We start from the raw sequence: 20142 nt of genomic DNA on the forward strand, positions 1-20142 counted from the left end.
AGGAGCTGTTTCATTATTTTGCTAAAAGCCGAATCATTAGATTATTTGGGTCAAATAATCTTTATATATCAGATAGCACACACAGTCCTTTACTGCCTTACATCATGAGAAAATTGTGTGTGTGTGTGTGTGTGTGTGTGTGTGTGTGTGTGTGTATGTGTGAGAGAGAGAGAGAGATTGACTTTGGATGCGATGCCAGCATAACAATATGAAGTCTACAGAGGAGTTGAAATTTGACAGGTTAATTTTATTATATACATGATGCTCTGGCTTTTCACAAATAAGTTTAGCCTGAGGTCATTCAGGAAATTTAGGATGACCTCTCTGTAGAAGCAGGTAATTTGTAAAGATGCTCTATTGCTGCCTCATGATATATAATTATGGAAAGGGTAATTAACCATTAGGTACTGGAGGGAGGAGGAAAGACAAACTAGCTTCCTTTCCAAATGGGCATCAGGAGAAAGAGGCTGGTCTGGTTACCTACTGCTGCATAACAAACACCACCCCAAAAGTTAATGGCTTAAAATAATGATGACATTTATTTAGCTCATAAATCTACAGTTTGGGTGGAGCTTAGTGGAGACAGCTCATCTCTACTCCATTTGGCTTCATCTGAAGCTCCTGCTCTCACCATGTCTGGTGGCTGATGGTAGCTGAGATTTTCACTGAGCTGGGACTGGAATCCTACATGCAGCTTCTCCATGTGGCCTGGGCTTCCTCACGGCATGCTGGCTGTGTTCCAGGGGAAATGTCTCACGAGTGATATGGGCAGTAGCCCCTCATTTTTTAATGACCTAGTTTTGGGGGTCATGCGGCATCTCTTTTGCCACATTCTGTTAGTCAAGATAGTCGCAAAAGCCTGTGCAGTTGCAAGGGAAAGGGAGCTAGATTCCATCTCCTGATGGGACACAACGAAGTTCTGGAGACGATATAGGGCCAGAAATATTGCTGTGGCCTTTTTCGCAAAATCCAGTCTGCCACAGAGACTTTTCTTTTATTTAGGTAGAACAGCCAGTAATGTGACACTAACCTGGCAGAACCTTATAATGATAGATTTTTTTTAAATATTGCCTCACAGGGCGCCTGGGTGGCTCAGTGGGTTGGGCCGCTGCCTTTGGCTCGGGTCATGATCTCAGGGTCCTGGGATCGAGTCCCGCATCGGGCTCTCTGCTCAGCAGGGAGCCTGCTTCCCTCTCTCTCTCTCTCTCTCTCTGCCTGCCTCTCTGCCTACTTGTGATCTCTCTTTGTCAAATAAATAAATAAAATCTTAAAAAAAAAAATATTGCCTCACAGGTGAGAGGGAACCTGGGTAGAGTAGGGGCAATCTGGCAAAAAAGTCTACCTTATGAAAGCTAGATGCATTTGCCTGTATGGTTCTGCATAGCAAGGACCATACTGCACCCTGAGATCTCAGGGTCATGACTGCCTTCTCCGAACCCACCCAGGGTGTGGGTTCCATCAGAGTTTCTTGGACTGTGTTTGGTTCACCACGGTCTAACTGGAAACTACATTCAGTTACAGCACTCTGAAACACTGAGAAGAAGGACAAAGCTTAAAAACAAAGGATGTAGGTGACACCCAGATGTGTTTGTGGCCCTGGGATCCCTTGTTTGAAAAAAACAGATGCTTTAAGGAAGAATTGACATATAATAAACCATATATTTAAAGTTTACAATTTGATGACTTTTGACATACATATGCCTGTGAAACATCCCCACACATGGTGAATATATCGACGTCCACAGAAGATTTCTTAAGCCTCTCTGTATCCTCTTTGTCCTGCCTTTTCCCACACCCGCCCCCAGGCAACCACGGTCTGCTGTCACTGTGTAGTGTTTGCATTTTTTATAATTCTGTATAAATGGGACCATAGTGTGTATAATTTGGGGAGGGTTCTGGCTTCTGTCACTTAGCATAATGATTGTGAGATTTATTCATATTGTGTATATCAAGAATTCATTTCCTTTTTTTTTTCTGAAGAACAAGTCCATTTTATGGATACATCACCATTTGTTTATCCATTCAGCTGTTGCTAGACATTGGGTTGTTTCCAGTTGTTGCTTCTAAGTAAAGCTCCTGTGAACATTCATGTGTGGGTGGTTGCAAAGACATCTGAAAAGTGGATTGGCTGGCTCATGTGGTAGGTATAGGTGTTACTTTTTAAGAAGCTGCCAGACTGTCTTCCAGAGTGGCTGCACCAGCAGTGCGGGAGCATTCCAGTTCCTTTACATCTTCATGGGGACTTCGTGTGGTTGGCCTCCAGCCGTTCTAATAATTATGTGGCGCTATCTCAGCATGGTTTTCATTTTCCAGTCGCCTGGGAATGAATGGCGTGGAGCATCTTTCGATGTGCTTGTTTGCCATCCATGTGTCTTCTTTAGTGATGTGCCTGTGCACAACCAGAATGGTCATCAAATACAAGGAAGGATATCATGCAGTCTAGAGCATGACCTTTGCCCTCAAGGAACTTCTGAAATTATTTCTGAAACATAATCGTATTCCAGGCCTTTTAAAATGATGCCTTCTCCTGGGCACAATTTAACCTTTTTAATGACTCAGATTTATAATCATAAGCATTCATGACTGCACTATGTGGAATCCAGTTTTAAGTGGCCTTTATACTTCTTCTGCATCATATTCCCCTTCTGACCCTCAGCCCTCTCTGTCTGGCTGCATCCTAATGTGCTTTTTTTAACCAAGAAACCACAAAAAGTGCCTGTGAACAACTTGCATGCAAAACAAAACCAGAAAAGTATGGGGTCAGGAGTAAAGTGTCATGTATAGGGCTCCAATGGCATGTAGGCTCCTCTGCTCCCTTGTGACAGCATCATGGTCTCCCACTGGTGGTAACTGGTTATGTTTGGTTCAGAGGAAAGTGTTTCACCATTTCCCTTCACATTTACTACACTAATGGGAAAATAAGTAAACCACCGAGTTTGGGGGTACAAGAGGATGGTGGTTCCACAGGTGTGATACCTGTTTTTTGGATGTTTCACCATTTTCCCTCTGCTAGAATGGTACCTTATAGGTGTGGAAACAAATACCCTGAAAGATTTGAAAGGACACGTTAATTCCTGCCTTCAGCAATAAGATGAGTTCATCTTAAGGTGAGCATTCCATTGAGCATCTCTTTCCTGAGACCATTTCCTTCCCAAGCTACTGAAAGACCACTGCATTTCACATCCAGGCTTCCTTGTAACGGGGTGTCCTGGGTCAGACCGGATACATTCCCTGTGCACTCCCTTTGATTTCAGAAATGGAAGTGCCGTGCCAGGGAAGATCAGTACTCTTTCTAGGCTCAAGTTCTATCTGGGTATGTGTTCTCAGGGGCAGGCAATTCTCCCCTGAAACTTGAGTACCAGGAAGATAACGATGCATCCAAATGAGCACCTTCCCTGTTAGGGGTGTGCCACCAGTGTGCTGGCCTAAATCGTTGCTCTGCATGGGATAATGTCTTGTAGTCTCTGTATGGTCCTATCCTTTTGTGCATAAATTACATTTTTAAAATTTAAGGTATTTGGATGAGTCTAGGTATATTTTGTGTCTATCCTTCACGCTTTATAAGTATTATTTTTTAGCAGCCCTCATTTTTAGAAGCTGAAGCTTTTTTTTTTTTTAAGACCTATCTCCATACTGAAACTTTCAGATCCTCGGGACCTTTTTTCCTAAATTTCTCTACATACTCTTGGAGTTTTCTTAAATGAGCATGTAATCCAGCAGTCATTCAGCAAACCTTTGTGAAGTGCCTGAAGAGTGTGTTAGGTTTCCCACGTCAGTGCTTGGCAGGAATACGTCTGAGAGGGAGAAACGAAGTCATATAAGTGCTGTTCGTTGCAGTAGGTACAGGGGAGACATGTGACAGAAGTCCGTATGACTGTCACAGAGCCATCAGACCTTCTTCATCTCTGGCCCAGATGGCAGGTGTCTCGAAGTTCCAGGGTGTGCATTAGAGGAGAGGGACTTGGAACCAGCATGTCTGTCTCCTGGTACTCCAGGGCCTCTCCTGGGGCAGGGACAGCAGTCTCCTATCTCATGCTTGTTTGTGCTCTGGAAGGTGGAATCACCACCATCTTGGGGGAGGTGGGAGTGGGGCCAGATATGTCAAGCTCCAGCTGAAGGAGCTGTTCCCTGTACCTCACAGACTCTGTCTTAGTAAATCTTTGTAATTGGGTTATCTTTCCCATTTTGCATATGAGAGAATGGAGAGGCCTCCAAGGTAAACTGGCCCCAGTGTCTTGGAGCTACTAGGGACTTGCCCCAACATTCACAGCCCAGTCCGTGGGACTCTAAAACCTATGATACCTCTCTCACACCGCTCTGCTTTTCCAGAGCGGTGGCTTTCACATAGGTGTAAAAAATTTCCTAAGACTTAAATGGAGGAGGAGTCAGCCTTGCAAGCTAAAGAGCTTATTTCTGTCACCTTTTCTCATAGAAGGCATTTGAACAGGATTTTTGTGTGAGCCCTGGCTTCTTACATTGGGCAGCCTTCAAGGCCCACAGCACCCAGATTACCTTGCATCCGTCTGTTTCAGAGCCTGAGTACAAAACTGGTGGCATTTGTCTTAAGGATAAACTAAAGGAGACCATCCCAAGGATATTTTGGAATGCCTAATTTTCTTGCCCTCAGACACATAAATTCTCAGGGAAACCTTTGGAGGTTAGGATGGGGAGACATAGCTTCTTTCTTCCTCCTCTGCCAAGCCCTTCCCCAGAGCACACACCATGGTAAATGTTGCTTGAGGATTACTGTGAGTGTCTCCTTTAGTTCAAATTGCATTTTAGTGAGTAATAACCCCTGCCAAAGCTAAACTAAATCTAGAAAAGGCAGAACTAATTCCTAAGCTGCTCATAAGACTGCTCACAGCATGCCCAGGGCTCATGAATCACCTATGACCTAGCCAGCAGCTCTTGCCTGCTGTCCCTTCCTGGTGGCAGTTTTCCTGAATTTTCAAAAAGCAGGCATCCTGGGGGCACCTGGGTGGCTGAGTGGATTAGGCCTCTGCCTTCAGCTCGGGTCATGATCTCAGGGTCCTGGGATCGAGTTCCGCATCAGGCTCTCTGCTCGGCGGGGAGCCTGCTTCCTCCTCTCTCTCTTTCTGCTTGACTCTCTGCCTACTTGTGATCTCGATCTGTCAAATAAATAAATAAAATCTTTAAAAAAAAAAAAAAAGAGGCATCCTGGTTCCTGTGAAAGTCTCCCTTTGGAGGGATTTATGGGAAACGTAGGGACACTAATCCCATCTCTTTGGGTGACATTGGCTTACTCTGAATTGTTCCTCCAAAATAGGTTCATTTGACTGAAACAGTTTATAACATATTAAACTCAAAATGTTATTATTGTACCTTAGGTTTTGTCTTTGTGAAGTTTCAGTACAGTTGGAGCTTATGCTAGAAGTGTGCTTGCTACTTTGGGCGACATCTTTGTGGCTAAACCTGGCTGCCTCCCCTAGAGAATCCTGGCAGCTTCCCTCTGGACTTTGAAGCAGCCATGCACAGAGAATGATCAGGTTCCTTCTTAGATGCTGTAGTTGCTTGGTTTATCCCGGAGGTGAAGGGAGCAGCTTGATAACCTGCCTCCTACATTCAACTACTTGTTTTTAAGAATTTTTTTTTAAAGATTGTATTGATTTATTTGACAGAGAAATCACAAGTAGGCAGAGAGGCAGACAGAGAGAGAGAGTGGGGAAACAGGCTCCCTGTTGAGCAGAAAGCCTGGCGCGGGGCTCGATCCTAGGACCCTGGGTTCATGACCTGAGCCAAAGGCAGAGACTTTAACCCACTGAGCCACCCAGGCGCCCAAGAATTTTTTTTTTAAAGTAAGACCATAAAAATTCCCATAAAACCCACTCTTGAATCATTACATTTAAGCAACATAACTGTTCAGTGAACACTCTAGGATGACTTAGCTGCTTATGAGATCTACTCAGTGTATAGAGTCTACTGAGCATGAACTACTTCAGAACCTCTGCCACTTTGTTGAGATTTTTTTGTTTTGTTTTTTTCACTGTGGTAAAATAGACATACCCTAAAATTTTACCATTCCAGCCATTTTAAGTCCACAGGGCAGGGACATGAAATACATTAACAGTATTGTACAGCCATCACCACTGTCTTGTTCCGGAACGTTTCCTCACCCCAAAGGGAAGCCCCCATCCCCATTAGCAGTCACTCCGTATTCCCAGCCCCTGGTGACCACTCATCTGCTTTCTGTCTCTGACTCTCACCGGTTTGGATACTGCATATAAGCTGTGTCATACAACATGTGGCCTGTGTGTCTAGCTTTCACCCAGCAGAATGTTTGAAGATTTATCCACATAGTAACATGTGTCAGTACTTCATTTTCTTTTCTGTGGACTCAAAAAGATGGCATCGCGTGGACATACCACATCGTGTTTATCTATTTTTTTCAAATGGACATTTGTTGCTTGGTTGTTTCCACGTTTTGGCTGTTGTGAGTAATGCTGCTGTGGACATTCCTGTACAGGGATTAGTTTGAACACCGGTGTGCACTTCTTTGAGGCGTGTGCCCCGAGTGGAAGTGCCAAGTCACCCAGCAGTTCTCTGTGTGACTCACCGAGGGCCTGCTGCAGTGGCCACCACATTTTGCATTCCCACCAGCACTATATAATCCTCATTTCTTTACATCCTCACCAGCACTTATCACTCCATTTTGTGAAATAATATGCATCCTGTTGGATATGAAGTGGTAGCTCTTCGTGGTTTTGATTTATAATTCTTATTGACTGATGGAGTTGAGTATCTTCTTGTATGCTGTTGGCCATCCATCTGTCATCTTTGGAAAAATGTCTGTTTAGATTCTTTGCCCGTTTTGCATTTGGGCAGTTGGGTGGTTTGTCTTTAATTAGGGTTGTTGAGTTGTAGCTTGGTTTTTTTATGGAAATTTTCAGATACCCACTAAAGTAATGAGAGTGGTAAAGCGACCTTGCACATACGTTCCCTGGGCACAAGTCATTGCACATAGTCCTCGAGTTCTCCACCCCCACCTGGAGGTTTCCAGAACAATCCCAGCCCCTTAATGTCATCTCGCATTTAGTTTAAACTTCCCGATTGAAACATGGTTTTATAGTTGGTTTGCTAGAATTAAGATCCAGATAAGGCTCACATTTCGCATTTGGATAATATACTTCTTTTAGTCAATTTTAATCTTAAATTTCACCCTTCTTCCCCTTCTTTTCAGTTTGTGTTCTTGAAGGAACTGGATCACGTATCTTAACAGAACCTCTATATTTTAGGTTTTGCTGACTCCATCCCTGTGGTGTTCCCCCTGGTATAAGCTAGAAAATAGAACTAGAGGTTAGTTCTGATTCCAGTTCTAGTTTTTGGCAGAAACACCTGAGCTGGGAGTTGTGTCCGTCTCTCCAGGTAGCAGAGCAGGACCGGCTCTCTCTCTGAGGTAGCACTGGCCCCTCATCCTCATTGTTGCCAAGTGATGCCATTCCATTTCTGTCAGTCCCTCCTGCTTCATTGGAATTCCTCCTCACAGACTCCTTTGTCAGCTGTTTAATTGCCCTGCCATCCATTTTGGTCAGGGAAGTTCCATCCTGTGCTTGGTCCTCTCCCTTGATTTCCCAGCACTCAGGATCATGAGTGGTTTCCAAGCTGGGCTGGGTGTGCTTCTGTGAGCATCATCATGAACTCCCGGATTTGACCTTTTTAATGTTCCTGTCCACTGCACTTCCACCCATCAGCAGTCTTTAGATCAGTCCAGACTTGGGTCATCTGGAGACCTTCAAAGAAAATCAGTGTCTGGGCAGCTGGGTCAGCCTCGCTGGGGTAGAGCTGAGCCTGTTGCCTTGAAAAGGCCTTGCAGGTGATTCTGATGCACAGTGAAGATTGAAGGTCTTCGTTGGAACCCCCTCCCCCGACAAGAGGCATAAGATGCAGGGCCCTGTGTTCAAGATCGCTGGCTCAGCCTGGGCTCTCTGCCCTGCCTTCCTTCCTTATCCCTGCTTTACCATGTAGTCCCAACACCTGGACTTCATGATGAGCAAGCCTCGTGGACAAGGACAAGCAAGCCTGCCGTCCCCTTTTCTCCCCTCCTCTCCTCTTCCCTGACCTGGAGCAGAGCTTGGCTAAACTTTATAAGGGAGACGGCACAAAAGTCTCCAGGGCAGCACCCTTAGATCTGCAACCAGACTGGGCCTGACACTTTACACCGTGGCAGCCCTGGACACCAAGCAGGTTTTTGCTTGTTAACTTCCAGGGTCTTCTGGGGCCTTCTGTGTTTAATACTACTAGCAGTGGTAAATACTGTCTGTTGATATTTTTTACCTCTCTTTTAGACATCACATCCCCCTGCCATACCACACAGAAAAGGATACCCCTATCTGCTTCTCCCAGATTTCCCCTGGCCTGGGGCTGAAGCAATTGGGTAGGGGTTTTGTTTGTAATCCACTTGTACCTCCTGAAGGCTGGGCTGTGACACCCAGCAGGTGGCATTCCCAGTATCTTCAGTCAAGGGAAGACCCTGCCTTTCTGCCTGTGTTGGGTCTGTGACACCACTGTCAACAGTTGAGACAGGTCTAAGGAAATCGGTGTGAGCAGAGAGATGAATCATGCATTGTGTTTGGCTTCTTGCCCTATGCCCATAAAAGTGGCATTTCCTTAAATAGATCAGAACCTTAATAACTATTTAAAGAACATGTGGTATTTGGGAGTGTATTTTATGGCCCTTAATTAAACTTCAGACAAATTAAAACATTTTTAAGATGTTTTATAACATTTTTTATCTTTCTCTGTGGAGATTTGTGTAACTTTCGCTCTCTTACCCCGCCCCTCAACTCTCAGTGCATACAAGGGCACACCAAAGTGGGGCCATCTGAAGCCCGCAGGCAGAGGACAACCTCCTGTCGTAGTCATTGGAGCAGGTGAAGGCTTCCGGCCCAGCTCCAGAAGGAGCAAGTGGGAAATGCCCAGCTGGTCCTGTGGAGGGGTGTGAGGTGTTAGGCGATTTTACGAGTCTAGGTCTGAGTTTTTATGATGGTGAAAAGGACAGCAGATGAGCTTCTAAAGCAGGCCACATCCACCTGCCTGGTCAGATCTCTTAGTGGACATTTATTGGATGGGAGGACGTGAGCCTGTAGGGGAAAATGCGACAGAGTGCCTCATTTGAGTCTGTGCTGAGTGCTTTCTTGAACTTTTGTTCTGACACATATCATAACCCTCTCATTTTTGTCCACCTAATCCAAACATAGACTTATCTGGAAGAGTAGAAAAGTCCCGAGTTGACCTGAGAACCAAATGCAAAATCTGAATTTATTAATTAGAAACTTGTATTATAATTACTAGTATGTTCCATTGTTCCTATTTTAAAAAGAAAATTGTTCCCTTAGAGATATTGGCACCATTGACTGTGAATAGTGAGCAATAGAAAGTCCTTCCATTAGTGTACATATTCCCCTCAAAACATCGTTTTTTGGGCTTTAAGAATAGTTTATTTTAAAGGTGTAGACTGGCCTGCTGAAGCAGCCGTGCATGTAGGGATCAGGACCTGTGTGGGTGGAAGCCCCTTGACCCTCTGCAGCCCCTGCACTGATCTACAAAATGTCACTGGGCCTTTCTGCCCAGATAGAGGTGCACTCAGGCTTTACAGTCAAGGGTTTTTCCTTAGGCACAGAAAAATGCCACTTTTTAAAAATAGTCCATTTCTAGACAACCTTTGTGAAGTAAGTAAACATGTCAAAAAAGTGTATCTGTGAATGTCATAGGACCATTACAGATAATTGAACTTCATGATGAGGTGGCTTCTTAAACCTAAATTGATAGCTGTGTAATCAAGAGCTCCAGAGAGGAAGCCAGGGGACCTTTTCGTCTTCCATCTGAATTTTCTTGCACCCTTTTCAGCCTCAGAGAACTGGCTTTGTTGTTTATATAGACTTTTCTCTGTTCGATCTGTGTTATTTCCCAGTAATTTGACTTTTTAGCCCTGATGAAAGTGGTGAGACGGGGGAGCAGAAGGTGCCGGCCCAGCGCTGCTGTGGTGATGTGGGGTGGTGGCAGCCTTGCCTGGGGCCTGTTATCTCAGATTTTAGGCTTTTCTTTGCTTCCCTTGAAGCCCTGGCCTCATCCCCCCGCCCCGGCCATCTCTCTGGAGGGGTGAGGAGGTAGAGGGACAGGGGCCAGAGCACTCAGAGGTCTCTCACTTGGATTTGGTGTGTAATGGCCTCGCTGTCCTCTGCAGGGTACAGTGCCCAGCCTGGCTCCCGCCAGCTGGAGGAGGCGGAGACACCTGCCAGTCTGCCTGGGCTTGGACCTTGTTTTGATTTGGAAGTTTGGTTGTCAGGTACTTCAAAGTTAACTCCCCTACCCTGGAACTCAAGAGGCCATTGTTTCCTCATTGTTTAAATTTCTTTGGCATGTTTTGTAAATGAAGCCGCTGCTCTGCCTGGAGGTTCCAGGCTTGAGGTTGGGTTTGTGTTGAGGAAGCTGGGGAAGGCTGGGGTTCCCACAGCTGGGGAGCTGGGGCGCAGCCATTTCCTCTGCTACAGGAGCCTCTGCCCTGTGGCGCGGGGAGGCCAGGCACGTAGGCGGCTCTGCCAGACGCCTGCCTTTCAGGGAGCTGGAGAGGGGGCTGTGGCGGCAGGAAGTGGAGATTTGTTTTCCTCCAGAAATGAATGTGGCCTCTGGGGGCAAGGGTTGGGAGTCCTCAGCGTCCACATGTTGCTGTTGACCTCCCACAGGCGTTGGACTCATCCATAAGAGGCTACTTGCTCTGTCGTTCAGGCGATGATATGAGGTGCCCTGGGCTCTTTGATCAGGCACTCGTCATGAGGTCTGGCCGGGTTCCTAGGAGGAGTGTGGACGGGCTTTGGATGGACCTGAGTTTGAATAACCACCCAGGTCAGCTCTGGAACCTGGGCCTTCTTGAGTCCCAGCCTCCTTACCTGAAACTGCTCCTAGGTGATAATGGAATTGGAATGACACCCTGTCCTCCCTGCTGCCAGCCCAGCACCTTGGACAGGTCACTTCCCTTCCCTGATTCGTTTCCTCCCAGGTGGCACTGACTTCCCTGGCGCTCCTGGCTGGCTGCTTCCTGAGATTCAGACGAGATTAAAGAGGCCCCTTTGCTGCGGCAGCAATCAGCAGTAACCATCGGACACCGCTGAGTGCACAGTGCCCTCATGGGAGGCAGGGGCTATCCTTGTTCCCTGGAGCGGGGCCTGTCAAAATTAGATCAGGAATGCTTGTTTGGGCTGTGTCCTGGCCAGAAGTGTGAAGGCTGCCGCCTGGAGGCAGGGAGGACCTACCAGGCCCCGGTGGCCAGGGAGGAGTTGGTGGGCTGGTGGGGGCACTTAAGGAAGCCAAGTCAGATGGCCCTGTAAGTTTGTGGAGACCTTCCCTATAACTCTTGGCAGGTTTGCATTCTTTTGTGCTTTAATCTGCTACTTTTTCTCACCACAGTTTATGAACAATGCTTTCATGCCGAGTTGGTGTGACTGGCTGCCCCAGATAACCGGGTTACCAAGGGGAAATGACCTCTGGAATGATGGCCCACAGAGCTGCTGCCTTTTCGAAGGCTTGCGCTTGAGTAGAAGCTCCCACCCCCCACCCCCACACACACACAACCAGAGGGCAGCATTCTGGGTGTCTGGAGTCAGGGGCCAGAGAAATCGGTTCAGTGATGAGGCTGATGAAAAGTTCAGCCCTGTGCTCTTTCACGCTACTTGCTGCTTTTCTAAGGGGACCGACTGCAAGCTGTGAGTCTGGATCTAGACTGTCTTCCTGGAAGGGCCACTTGCCCAGCCTAGTCCTATTCTCCCCACCTGCCCCTTGTCCATGAGCCCCAGGTCCCCTACTTGGTGTGAGGACCTAACAGTTTGTAAACCTGGGGTGAAGGATGGCAGAGTTTGTAAAACCCTATACACATATACATAGTATTCTTTTCGCTGTGATCACTTGTCCCTGGGAGGAGTGGCAACCTCTATCCAGGAGTGGGGGGTTTGCCTTCACTAATAAAGTCTGGGCTTCCCAGTCCTCTAGGAGCTCACCCTTGGTGCAGTTGAAGTCTGCGTGAAAGAAACATTGGGGCCTCAAACAAGAGGTGTTTGGGAAGTATTCTCTTTTTGGGTCTGTGGCATTGACATATAAAGTGTGTGAATTTCCAAAATTTAACTGTGGAGTTTCAACTTCAAAAGGATTCTTGCAAATAAGGGTAAAGGCTACAGATCAGCCAAACTGTGTTATCATATAGTCAGCTATTCTGAATAGGTTATTTTTATAGTTGCAAATAATTTACTATGAATGTGGAAAGAGGCACCTCTTCAAAGAAAACCGAGGTGATCTGTGGAGAAGCTCTGTGGGGAAGCACACAGCCCCAGCATCAGTCGGCTCCCAGTGTCTCCTAAGGCAAGAAGGCAGCTGTTGATGTCCTCAGAACACAGAGGTTTTGATAGATAGTAAGTCTGTGTCTGGAGCCCTCATAGGTGAAGTCAGAATGAATCCTAACTTCTTAACATAGCACTTTTGCTCCCCAGGGCCCGGCAAGGCTGCAGAGCTGCCAACCAGCTCCCTGTGCCCAAAGCTCTTCACACGAAAGGGCAGTGACCCAGATGTGTGCGGCCAGGGGGATGGTGACCTGTAGGCAGTGGGCAGGATGGTATGGGCACCTGCTGAAAAGGTCAATCCCTGACCTCTGCTGGTCTTGGGACATGACCCATAACACACTGTGCCTTCTCCAGAAGCTCCCCTACCTGGAGTTTGGAGGCCATGTGGCATCTGAGGCTGCCTTCCCCCTCCATGACATGCCCCTGAAAAGATCACAGGGTGTGTTACTTACATGTATTTTTCTTTTCCTTCAGAATATTGACATTACGAACTTCAGCAGCAGCTGGAATGACGGGCTGGCCTTCTGCGCTCTCCTGCATACGTACCTTCCGGCCCACATTCCGTATCAAGAGCTGAACAGCCAAGATAAGGTAGGCTGATGAAACAGCCCAGCTCCTGGCATCCTTACCACACAGGAGAGGCAGAGCTTCCCATCTGTAGGGCCCCTGCCACAACACTGCCTCACAGCGGCCCCCTCCCAGCTTAGTCTTATTCTGGGATTGAGTTATTTGTGCTGAGCCAACCAGTCCCTTGACCTACCTTGTGTGGGACATTTGGTGGGTTCAGCATTCCCCAAGGACAACATTCCCAGTGGGAGCAGTCAGCCTTCCTGGGTGATGACATTTAAGATCGAGGGCTTTACTCTTGAGAGCCACTTAGGGCGTGAGTGGTCTGGGCAGTGCTTCCCACACCGGGCCGGTCTCCTGCTAGCCTTATGTCGTCCAGTCATCCCACTTAGGGAGCTTGCTCAGGTACTGGGTCGGGGACAGCCCCTGCCCAGAGGGACACGGGGAGAGGTCCCAGACCTGAGCCCTCCTCTGGTCCCCTTCTCCCCTCAGATAATGCTTAAAGATTCCTCCCGGGGAGAAAGCTCACTTAACGGGTGTTTCTGATGAGCTTTTGGGTCCAGGTCCAGGTGCCTCAGGACTGACATGTCGAAAGTGGTCTTTTTGCACAGTGAGAAAAGAACGAGTGTGTGGAGATTGCTCCATGGCTGGTTCCAAGAGGAGCGGGAGAGCCCTGCGGAGGGGCGGTCAGGGTCAATGGGGGCTTCAAGGGTCCAGTGTAGGTTCATTCTGGTACCACATAGAGGTGGCTGTCCATCTTCCCCAGCAGCATGAGTAGTGCAGGTCCCCTTCCTCCTGGCCTTCCTTGTCCGCTCTAATCACACAGTTTGTTTTACAGCGAAGGAACTTCACACTGGCCTTCCAGGCAGCTGAGAGCGTCGGCATCAAATCCACACTGGTGAGTCACTGGCAGGGTCCCTCTTTGTTAGGAAGAGTATCCTTCTCATTAAGGGAGATCCTAGGTGTTGTGGTGGCCTGATGATCAAGGGGCTAGTGGGTGAGGATGGGGGTCCCCCCAGGCCCTCGCCAGCCAAGTGAATGTCCCGTCAGAGAGGTGCAAGCCAGGCTTTCACCTCCATCCCATGGGCGCTTTATGCCTCATGTGAAGTGTCCAAAGGAAGCACCCTAAGTTGGATAGAGTCATCCTGCCTACAGCCCCAGCAGCTTTGACTTCCTTAGAGTCCAGAAGAAAAAAATGCTAACAAGTTTGTAACCAGTCACTGTCAGAGGCACATTCCTCCAGGTCTGTCTGCCTTTTGTCAAAGAAGGAGACTTTAGAGGCCAAGCAGGCACTCCCGTGCTTCACAGGGACGGTGGCAGACGCCACTCAGGTGTGAGACATGAGCTGTAGAAAACCCTCATGTTTTAGGGTCATCACACCACTGCCCAGCACCCACAGTAGCTCACAACCGACGTGCTTCTGTCGGAGCTCTTGCCCCATCACCATGTCTGACTTTCTGAAGAAGGTACTGCATCCAGATGCAGAGCCAGTCCTTCCACCCAGCAACACTGAGGTTATATAAACTCGGTACCGTGATATTGGTATCATGCAGGGACACACGGTGGCCGGCGTGCAGCTTGGGGAGTTCTGCAGTAAGAGCCCCATGAAGCCAGGTCAGTGCCCCAAGGGCACCCCTCGGCCTGACTGGTAACAGCTGGATGGCTTTGAAGAAGTGTTTACATTCATATTTACCCCACAGGAGTGTTCACGTAGAGGTCCAGAAGTCTATCTTCTGACTTGAAATAGGCTTGTTTAGGGTGGTCTCTATTCAGTTGTACAGAGAAAGAGAAGTTACCATTATTGAAATGTTTTCTGTTATGTGGGTATTTTACATCACGTGGGAAGTTCCAACATATTAAAGTGGGCCATTCCCCCCGAACCCCAAAAATCTTTATATTGAACAAACATGTTTTTCTTTTCTATACCAAGTCATAATTGGGTGGCCCATTCCAACCCGCTGTCCATGGCCTCACCCCGGAACCTCCCAGAGCAGTGCTTGGAGCGAGGCTCCCCTGGAAAGTCACGGGGATGTTCTTCAGCAACAGTGGGTCTCTTTGGGGGGGCCTCCCAATTCTATATCCAAGTCCTGGCTCTTCCCACATTCGTTTTCATCAGCTGGTATCTCACACGACTGGTATTCTGCAGGATACAATCAGAAAAGTGTTTTTGATGATTTCAGATGGTTGCCATGGTGAAGGGCATGGGAAAGTTGGGTTCTGGGAGCCCTGGGTGCACAGACACTCTCCTGGGACAGAGACTGGGTTGAGAAAGACGCTCAGAAACGACCACCTGGAGGAGTTTAAGAAAGGAGGCAGACAGGGTTGAAGGCCCCAGAGAAGATGATAACGAGCCTCAGAGGGCCGTGGCCGGGAGCAGGGGCTCTCCTATGTGGGGCTCTGGGGCAGGGCTCAGGCACAGAGAGGCAGCTCAGGGATCATGCTGAAGCTTCCAGGCACACTTGGCAGCGATGGAGCAGGCATCTTGTCAAGGCTTTTGGGAGGTGTGATCTGGCTTGGCCAAAAGCGAGAGGCCCTGCCCTGTGCAATGGCCCATGTAGCTGCCAGGGAGCCTGTCAGAACAGGCCCAGAAGTGACCGGGACTCTAACGAGGTTTCTTCCTTCTCCACTAGGACATTAATGAAATGGTGCGGACTGAGCGGCCCGATTGGCAGAGCGTGATGCTCTACGTGACAGCAATCTACAAGTACTTCGAAACCTGAGCACCTCTGAAGGACTCTCCCCGTTACCAAGTGACACCAATGCCATTAGCTACGCACCCCGTAAAGCTTTCAGTGACTCTCTGAGCTGCCCCGCAGCGTGTGAGCCTTCAGCTGGGGCCTCTGAGTCAGGAGAACTCAGGCCTCCATGGCCCCCAGCTCGCAGCCGGCTCCGCACACATGACCTGTCCAGCCCGAGGTCGGCCTGGGCTCCACGCATGTCACACACGCTGTTTGCTGCCAGTTTTTTTCTGAAGAGAATATTGAACTGCATTAGTGCTGTGGGGTGTGCAAACCAGCTCCTGCACAGCTAAACCTGGGGAAATGGGTGAAACTCAGGGGCCAGCTCATGGGGGTTAGTGAAAGCTTTCGCCACAGCTCTTCTAGACTACTCGCCAGTGCGGCTTCTGTCACCCATGAGAACCAGGCAGAGGACTTGGCGCCCGGCAGAGGTGCCTGGGGAGCAGGCTGCAGCCCTGGACGTGGAGGGCCACGGAGTACATCACCATGGCCACAGGGCAGCCACTGCTTCCGTGTGGCGGGGCTGGTGTGGCCTGCGTGATTTAGGTGTCTACAACTTGAGCTAACAGTGAATTGTGACTCGAGTTCCCAGCTGGTGGCACCCATCACTGCTGAAGGGCTGGTTTTGCGCTGGGCCCCCTTCGAGTGGAGGTGGTCTCTGTCCTCGGCACTGCCAACCTGTCCTTCAGCCTGGAAGGGGTTTGGAAACTCAGCTCTGACTTTAGGTTTCTGGACAAAAGAATTGGTTAAAAGGAGTTCTAGTTAAAAAAAAAATTTTTTTTCTTATGAGCAATATTATGGGAAAATAGCTCCTGATCTCTTAGTACCAAAGTTAAGTTGTTTTAGTAAACGTAGAGATAAAACACGAAATCTGGATATTAGCATGGTGAAAGCCAGAAATGAAGTCAGAAGTAGCAGGAGAAAAAGCCGAACAGCTGGAGAGAGCCCCGCAGGGTAATTTAAGTCATTGAGTCACTCAGATAAAATCCTCCTGGGCAAGAATTTAAGGAAGTGCCTTAAGTCTCCTTGCATGGGTACACCAGATAGAGGGTCTTGCAGGCCACCATGACCACAGCCACAGCAGATGGCATCAGGGCTGGTGGCCTGCAGCCCTGTGATGGAGTTGGTCCCTTGCCATGCCACCCTCCAGGTTCCAAGTGACAGGCAGCGGCACCTGCACCCCTTCTGTGTGGTGGAACCGAAGCCTTATTATGAGGGGTTCTGTTGAGGTGTCTCTCGGGCTGGGACTCAGCCCTTCTTGGGAACAGGGATCCCACATCTCATGTGCGCCTGACACAGTAGCTGTTGGTTTGAACAGCGTTGAGACCTGTTGCTTCTAGAATACAACTGTGTTTGGCACCTACAAAGTTAGCACGAGGAAGAGTTGCCACCGGTGGAAGCACCATCGCGGCCACAGCCATAGAATGTGAAGAAGGCTGCCCAGCGAGCATGTGGGCCTGAGGGTTCTGTGTTCGAGCATCATGTTCTAGACTAGGAGTTTGAGGTGTCTGTAGCCTAGGAAGGAATGTGGTTATTGTGAAATGGGCTCTGTGTGTGTGTGTCTATGTGTGTGTGTGTTTATGGCCTGCTGGCCCACAGTCACCAGCTGGCTGGTAAGTGCCCGTCAACCCTGCCTGGATGTCCCAACCTGGCAGCTCTGGCTGCTGTCCCAACTGGAGGCTTTTTGTGAAATGCCTATTTTCGGCTAAGGAAGGAGAGGCTCGGTGAGCAGAACCCAGCCCCAGGGTGCACCAGAAGACCCTGGCGGATGCCTGTCCCCATCCTCCCTGATTGGGTACCGTTCTGGCTTCTGTTGCTCTGTTGACAGTTGCTCTCTGCTGTCAGATGAGGGACTGTTAGGTGAGAATTACTGTTTTTTAAATGTTTTTCCACTCGGTCTTTCCAAGTCCCACTTTGCTCTCATTTGCCTTCGTGGAAGCCTTTGCTCCTGTCTGGACCCAGTGTATCTGACTGCAGCCATGTTTTTGTTTATTTATTATTGTTCGGGGGTGCTTTTTTGTCCTTTGAAGGAGAAGACTTTCCTGGGTCTGCAGTTCACATATCTGTTCCTTCCTGGCCAAGTGACCCAGCCTTGGCAGCTCATGCTAGGGGACCTAGGGCTGTGCCCCCAAGGCCGCCATTGGGGTCGGTGACAGGGAGAGGGGGGCCGCAAGAAGTGCCAGGACCGGGCCCAGCCTGTTTAAGGGCCCATCTTTGCCTCCCTGACAAGAGGCTGTGCCAGGGTGCCTGGCCAGGCCACCTACATTTGCATGTGGCTCCGCAGACGAGAAAATTCTAGAAGCATGACTTTTCTTTTTCGAATAGGGTCCTTTTAACACTGTTGGCGTTATGGGATAATTCTAGATGGTCATATATACCTAAAAGTGCTACTCTGAGGTGCTTTTAGTCCAGTGGCACTTGACATGAAGCCCCCAGGAAGTCATTTTGCCTCTTTTCCCTTTAAGCACAAGCTTTACTGCAAAAGGGCCAGTTCCATTTCTGTATCTCTCAACCACAGGCTTCTGCTGACTGACAGTACTTTTTTATTTTGTTCTATTAAATATTCTTGAATGTATTAAAATTGCTGAAACACATCAGGCTTGGACTTTTCTAACTCCACACTTTCAGCTGCTCCTCTGACATGGTGTGAACGGGACCCTGGCCACCCCCTGGGACTGGCTGTGGCAAGAGGAGGACACCTGAGCACAGGCTCCATCCCCTCTGGCTGGCCCTCCCCTGCAAGCTCACAGGCCGGGAAGTGTTGTGGTTGAAGGACCTGAGGGAGTGAGTGGGAGTGCTGGTGTCTTCCAGGCCCCGCCATGGCCTGCAAAGCAAAACTACAAGCCAGATGCCCAGGACTGAGACCCCAGAAGCCCTGCCCAGGTTACCCTACAAGAACGGAAGGCCTGGCATTCCCAATGGTAGCCAAGACATGCTGTTGTGGGGAACAGAGTGGTTGGGGCGGTGGCGGGGGAGAGGGTTGCCTTGAGGGCGGTTGTTTTTTTTTCCTCCCTAGCAATGCATCTTCTTGGAGATCATTTTCAGAATATATAAAATTATAGAGGAAAAAAAATCAGTAATTATACCACTCAGCAAGCAAACCAGTCAGGCCTTTTTTTCCATGTGCATCTTGTGTGGAATGATTATGAATCTACGGGGCACAGCCCAGGATAACACTGGGGCTTGTCACATTGCCCATGCTATGTGTCTCATGTGGAAAGGGCTATGAGGCCACCCTGTTACGCACTAAGTGACCTAGGGGGCCTTTCCTGGGCCTGAGACTCCCTCCCAGGGCTGGCCTCTGTCCAGTAACTGAGCTCACACCTGGGAACCTCCAGAGCCCATGGCCTGAGTTGAGGTCTGGCCTGTGAGTGCTGACAACCGTGGGCACCCACCGTGACCCGGCTTCCAGAGCACACCCAAGTTCTTGGAGTACAGGACTGGGCAGGAGAAAGACTGCCCTGAGACTGGGCATGTCTCCAGCTTCTCCCTACTTGCCAGGTGTGGGACCTGTGGCGCTCACTCAGACATGGAGCTCCTGCCCTTCACTGAAGTGTAAGGAGGTCGTTCTGCTGGGAACAACAAGAGACCGCTGAGACCAGCATGTTGGGGTCTGTGTGCAATGGACACCAATCGACACTCTCCCTCAGGACCCCTGGGCAGGAGGGTCAGAATGGGCTGTCCTAGCTGCTGCCCTCAGTTGTGGAATCTGCCCTCCCCAAAACATCCCTCCTGCCTGCCTGTCATGTTAGCTACCTCCGGAGCGGACTGAGGCCCAACACAGGGAGTCCTTTTGTAACCTGACTTCCTAAATGGCTCATAACATGGTGGGTCCCAGTGGGGCCAGCCCAGGGGCACCGCTTTCTTAGACTTGGTGCTTGTGCTTCCTGTCGCAGGACAGCATGTCTGGGGAGGGAACTGTTACCACCTTGACTTAGGGAAGGTTCTAGAACCTTGGGGTATGGGAGGTGACTTAAATGGGTGGAAGCAAGAAAACAAATTCCTCAAGAAGGAGAGATCCAGAAAGGATCTCACACCCTTCTGTCCATAGCCTCACAGGGCTGGGGTCCTAGGCCTTAGGCAGCCATGCCCTGGTGACACAGTGGCCAACTCTTTGGCCCTATTCTTAAACGGCTGTGCTTCCCAACACCCTTGGTTTGACCTGAGTTCTGTTTTAGGTTGTCCTTTAAATGGAAGGCAGGGCAGGTAGAAGGGGTCTTGGGCTCTGCACCAAGCTGATGAGGAGTGGATTGTAGTCAGGGCCAAGGCTGTTGGGAAAGCAGGAGCTCTGAGCCTACCAGGGCAGGGCTTTGCTGAGCTGCAGCTAGTGCATCTGTTGCAGGAGGCCGGGTGGGGGCCTGGGAGAACGGCTTTGTAATTCCTGGGCCTGGCTCATACTGTGGGAGAGCAGGCTGAGTGTGGAGGTTGGGCTGGGAGCTGGGGGGCTATGAGGGCAGGTCAGAGGGGCAGAGAGTGACCGGGCACAGCCTGCC

General features: G+C 49.2%; 1 protein-coding gene across 2 annotated transcripts in view; it reads left to right on the top strand.

Annotated features, from left to right (window-relative positions):
• SPECC1L (sperm antigen with calponin homology and coiled-coil domains 1 like) overlaps nt 1-18235 on the top strand; it is a 136358-nt gene extending 118123 nt beyond the window's left edge. For both annotated transcript variants that reach the window (XM_046025368.1, XM_046025369.1), the window contains 3 exons: nt 12819-12935; nt 13750-13809; nt 15542-18235. In XM_046025368.1, the coding sequence (XP_045881324.1) occupies nt 12819-12935; nt 13750-13809; nt 15542-15631 (267 nt within the window). In that variant the 3' untranslated portion in view covers nt 15632-18235. The remainder of the gene's footprint in view (nt 1-12818; nt 12936-13749; nt 13810-15541) is intronic.
• Nucleotides 18236-20142: the final 1907 nt, after the last annotated feature.

This window comes from Meles meles, chromosome 12 (genome assembly GCF_922984935.1).
Source record: "Meles meles chromosome 12, mMelMel3.1 paternal haplotype, whole genome shotgun sequence".
Lineage (NCBI taxonomy): Eukaryota > Metazoa > Chordata > Mammalia > Carnivora > Mustelidae > Meles > Meles meles.